Source organism: Polistes canadensis, unplaced genomic scaffold (genome assembly GCF_001313835.1).
Source record: "Polistes canadensis isolate GaletaPanama2010 unplaced genomic scaffold, ASM131383v1 scaffold_20, whole genome shotgun sequence".
NCBI classification, from domain to species: domain Eukaryota; kingdom Metazoa; phylum Arthropoda; class Insecta; order Hymenoptera; family Vespidae; genus Polistes; species Polistes canadensis.
The window spans coordinates 695-6,307 of NW_014569567.1; the positions used below are offsets into that span (position 1 = coordinate 695).

The 5,613-nt window shown below is 36.1% G+C and overlaps 1 protein-coding gene across 1 annotated transcript; it reads left to right on the forward strand.

Moving 5' to 3' along the window:
• Window positions 1-2,092: 2,092 nt before the first annotated feature.
• LOC106793912 (mediator of RNA polymerase II transcription subunit 15-like) lies at window positions 2,093-4,116 on the forward strand. Its single transcript, XM_014761201.1, has 3 exons — window positions 2,093-2,262; window positions 2,487-2,954; window positions 3,617-4,116. Exons 1-3 carry the CDS (start codon window positions 2,257-2,259, stop codon window positions 4,100-4,102), a joined length of 960 nt encoding a protein of 319 aa, XP_014616687.1. The 5' UTR covers window positions 2,093-2,256; the 3' UTR covers window positions 4,103-4,116.
• Window positions 4,117-5,613: the final 1,497 nt, after the last annotated feature.

Here is a 5,613-nt window from a genome sequence, read left to right on the forward strand (position 1 = left end):
CGAGAGAGCAGAAGGGAGACAGGCATCCTCGCCCTTCTTTTGTCCCTGGGCCGAGGCCCGATATTGAAATGGAGTCGTTTGAGTGTGAATAATTTGCTTTGCCCGGGCCACCCCTCCTCGTCGTTCGAAACCCCCCTCTGTACCCCCCTGCACCTCACCCCACCCCACTCATCCTTCTCCTCTTTCTCCTCCTCCTCCTCTTATACTTTTCCGACTCTAACCCCTCAACCATCGTCATCTCTCTCTCTTTCTTTCTTTCTTTCTTTCTTTATTTATTTCTTTCTCTTTCTCTTTCTCTCTCTCTTCTTCGTATCCTTCGTTGAAAGCTTCTCAACATCGACGCGTTCCAGAACTCGTGGGGCACCATCACACGCCACCGTTTCCTGACGGTTTTCCTACGGTTTTTTCTTAGATAAATCATTCGCTATTCGTATCTACTAGTATTATGTTGGTTTTTTTTTTTTTTACAGATATTCTTGAGGTGGTGGGAGGAAGGAGGAAAGGGGATTTAGTTTTTTTTTTTAAGAGCGTTCTTGAGTCTTATGTTTTTTTGTATGTATAAAGTTGTTGAGATATTTATTAGGAGGATGGAACATTTGAATTTTCGTTAATCTTATTCGATTATAATGATTCGCGATTGTTTTCTTTTCTCTATGATTATACAAATAAATATGACGTATATCTGATCTGTAATTTCAACATATTTATTAATGATTTTTTTAATGATATTCTATTTTTATTATTATATTTAATATGACAGAATTTTGGATAATTGTTATTTATATACGAAATAGATATTGTAAAAATGTCTTTATAATATATTGTTACGTTATTTCAGTCACGCAGAACTATTATATATATAGAGAATTAAAATAATTTGTTTGTTCTTTTGTTTTTCTTCAGAAATATTTTTTTCATGGCGTACCAAAGTCAGAATGATTTAATCAAATTTCACTTTCGATAGGTATATTCCTATTAAATCTATTAAGAGTCTCCTTTCGTACGAATCATGTACTTCTACACAGACAGACATATACAGATACACACGCATGTATATTCTCTTAGAACATAATCGATGACACGAACGTTTAATGTAAAACACGAGATCGTTCCTCTGTTAAGAATTTTCGAAGAATTATCGAACGACAGTCCCTAATACATCAAATCTTTCTTTTTTTTTCTTTTTATTTATTTCTCTCTCTCTCTCTCTCTCTCTCTCTCTCTTTCTCTCTGTTTCTCGGATGCTGGTCAGATTGAGTTCAGTGGTGAATTTATTAGCAGGAGTCATCGTCACGCGTGTGGAAACGTCCAGACAAAGCGTGCATGGAATCGACGAAGAGAGAACATATCGTGTACGTGTGCGTATACGTATGTAAGTGTATGTAGGTGTGTGTGTGTGTGTGTGTGTGTGCACGAAGCACGTTAAAATTAAAGCGACGTAATGACTGCATAATAGGCGCCTCCGATCGTTTTTAGTACGTGAAAAATATGAGACCCGTCGGAAGATTATCGGGCCATGGTCGGTTGACAACACATCGATGAGTTATCATTACATTAGAAGAAGAAAAAAATATATATGTATTAATAGAAATGACGATGACTAATTATTTCATTTGAATATCGTGACTTTAATTTCGATCATTACAAATTTCTAATGAAACGCGAAATAAAAGAAACCAAGAAAACACGTTCAAGATTTAATCTCAGTAATCCAATTTTGATAAAATTGCACAAACTTCTTTTTTACAAAATAAAAAGTTTATACTTGAGAGTCACGGAGTAGGTTTTTTTGGTTAAGAAAATTGTTTCATTTCAAAAAGCTACCAAATCCTGAGAACACGAAGTTGTTGAAATCGTGATTAGTTATGCTAAAAAATGAAAGAAAAAATACAGAAGACGAAAAGACCTTCTCTTTTTTAAAACATACATCGTGGTAACTAAAACAGCAAAAATTAGGAATTAGAAAAGATCTTTTGTCCGCGTTTATGGGTTTAAGTAGCCGAAATGTTTAAAAGGAGAAAAGAAAAACGAAGGTAAAATCCGACCGGATGATGAGCCAACAATGATCGAGGATTCATCGGTCATTTAGGAGGCCAATGTCACTTGTCGGTCGACAAACATATCGAGTTCGTTTAGCCATGAATCTTTTTAAATATGCAGAACGCGCACGAAATATCGTGTATATAATCGAGCGACGGTGCCTATCAGAAATCAGTCAGCTCGAAATCACAAGCAGCACTACCTACGAGAACAACAATGAAGGTAGTTAGTTAGTTATCTCTCGTCAATTAATTATGACAGTGATTTCAATTCAAAAAGTTGATAAAAATAATTGATATTACAATTATTAACATATATATATTATAAAATAAAATCACATTAGTTTCAATTTTTCGAGTCAAAGTGATCATTGTCATAATTGTCAATTGTACAATTATTATTCATCTATATTATTTATTAATAAATCGATCTTTAAACACACATAGGTATTCGCAAGTATAATTCTCTTGGCGAGTGTGGTATTAGCGGAGCCACCGTTTTATCGTCAACAACAAAATAGACAATATTATTTTGCAAGACAACAAGAAGAAGCACCGGCTGCACCTTATGCTCCATCCAATTGGAAACCGGCAGGACCGGCATTTAATTTACCTCAAAGACAAGTAGAAAATCCTCAACAAAAATACGGACCACCGGCTGCGTTACCTCAACAACAATACGGAGCACCGGCTAAACCTCAGCAACAATATGGTACTCCTAACGAACCTCAACGAAAATATGGACCACCGGCTACACCTCAACAACAATATGGATCCCCTAGCGAACCTCAAAGACAATATGGTACACCTCAGCAACAATATGGACCTCCTCCTCAAGAACCTACTACCACAGAAGTACCAAATACTACTGAATTAGACGATGCTACTACTGTTTCTGGTATTACCGAGTCTGAAGTAAGTTCCCAATTTTTGTTTTTTTATATTAATATCGTAAAACACAAGTGAAAATATTTTCCATACGTGAACTCGGTTTCTCTGATCTATACGGTCGGATTTATGCAATGCGGTTGGATTTATCGTTTCGTTGAAAAAAATGAGAACGATCGTGAGAACGTCGTGAATTGGCACGAGCCTACGGTAACCAACATTTCCGTAGAATTTAAATCGTCCTTGGTGCTTCTTCACGACAGTGCCTATTCTTTTTCTTTGTTTTCTTCCTCCACTACTACTACTACTTCTTCTTCTTCTTCTTCTTCGATATCCCAACCTCACTCGTGTTTTTCCTCCTGGAGAGAATTCTTCTAACGAGATTAGTATTCAAGTCGTCGTTTACTTTCGATCGTGGCTCAAGCACGCGTGCCCGTACCAAATTCGAACCCGCTCTGTGACACAATCCGTAATGCATTCAACCGTGATTTCAGTAGTCGAACTCGACCCCAAAAAACTACGGGGGGTTATCGTGTTGGTTAATGCGTTTCTATATTTCGTATTATTCTTGAATGTTTCTTGAAATTTTTATATTGTCTTCGTATAGATATAAAGTCATTGAATATAATTTTATTCTTTTAGTTAAGAAAATATATAATTTATTTTGAAATCTTGTTAAAAAAAAACAGTCCGAGCCTGTTAATGCTGTGAACGAGCTCGAAGAAGATGACCTGGACCAGAAACAACCACAACAAACTGGTGAATATTACATAGCACTTCCCGACGGTCGCCTTCAACGTGTTCGTTACGTAAGCCGACAAGATGTCGAAGCAATGAAATATTTTGCCAAAATCCGTGCGGAAAACGTCGAACCACTTCGCGGACCGATCTACGCTTACGCACCACTTCAAAAACTTCAAATCGTACCGGCTGGTTTACAAATAGCTTTAGCATCTCCAGTTGTATCACCGGCGGTTGAAGCCTCGCAACCAGAAAAGATCAAGATCGAACCAGCTAAACTAGAGATCGAACCGGTTGCAGCACAGGTTCAATATCAGTACGATACACCCTCAGCTGTTCTTCCATTACCTTCATCGCCATTATCTTCCTCTTATGCTGCTTATACAGGGAATTATCAAATACCAGAGAACAGGTATATTTTGTCTGTACAATAAGAAAGATATTTAAGAACAAGAGGCTATTATTTTCATTTTGTTTGTATATTTTCATTGTATAAATGACAAATCTAATATAATTTACTAATTTATACTCATATACGAGACTATATGATAAGAATTATGACGAAAACGAATTGAATAAAACTTTAATTACGTTTAACACAACATACAAAATTATTCTTGTACTTGTTGATTATTTTTATGAATGATATTTATTTAAATCCCAGATAAATAATAGATAGTTCGATCGTTCGTAAAGGAAATTAAAAATTATTTACGTACTAAATATCTTTGACTTTATTTTATACATTTTCTTATTTCAAACTTATTTAATTATAATTTGAAATTGTAATTATATTGATTGAAAAGAAAAAGAAAAACAACAAAACCAATGAAATAATATTTAACGACACTTGACGTCGAAAATTAAAACACTATCGACTTGCGTTACTTTATTTTCACTTTAATCTTTTTACAAACTCATAAACTATCCTCTTTGACTAGCATCAAAGCTAAAGATAGGTAGGTATCTTTAATATATATTTTTTAATAAAATAAAAGAAAACTTGTAAAGTTGTTAAGATAAGATAGAAAAAGATAGAAAGAAAGAGAGAGAGAGAGAGAGAGAGAGAAAGAGAGAAAAAGAGAGAAATTCGCAATAGGATTCCTCTTGCTTCGGCGGGTTGTCGTAAACGTAGGAAGGTACGCGTATTGGCAGGGACCCGTCGGCAGGCACGTAGACGCGCCTAACCACAAAATTCCAGAAATTTAATATCGCGCTTGGCTATGGCGGGGGTTGGTCGTTTCATAAGTTCACTTCGACGCAACCAATCCCCCGCGTCAGAATTCTCCCAAAATTCTCCATGACCAGATTCGTACCAGCCGAACACACATAAACGCGCATACACACACGCGCAAACCCTTATTCCCCCTTGATACCTCCTTTTACTATTTTCTCTCTCTCTCTCTCTTCTTGTTTCTACGACAAAACTTTGTGTTTCTATTCCCCTTATAAAAATTTACAAATCGACTATAAAATTGTTACTTGTTTTTATTTTTTTATTTTATTTCTTTTTCAATTCAAATCCCTTAAAAATATGATTAAACGATTTATAAAATCTATCGAGGATATTAGAAGAAATCTAATTACGAGATAAATTTCTCTTTTATTAAGGTTCATTCGACGCGGAATAAATTAGAGTTAACGTAGTTGGGCCAGCCACACCAACCCTTTTGCCCCGTACGTCGTTTCACGCGAGAACAAAGGATGTTGCCGGGGTGGTTGAAGCCCGATGGTAAGTGGCTCTAAGATGGTAGTAAGTAAAAGAGAATGAGAGAACTAGAGGGAAAGAGAGAGCGAGAGAGAGAGAGAGAGAGAGAGAGATGGTGATGATGATGATGGTGATGATGATGGGAACCAAATTTCTCATTGGTAAATTCGATCGAGCGATTAATTAGTCTGGTCAAGTGGTCAAGACCAATTAAGTTAGGAACGCTACTTGAAAGCT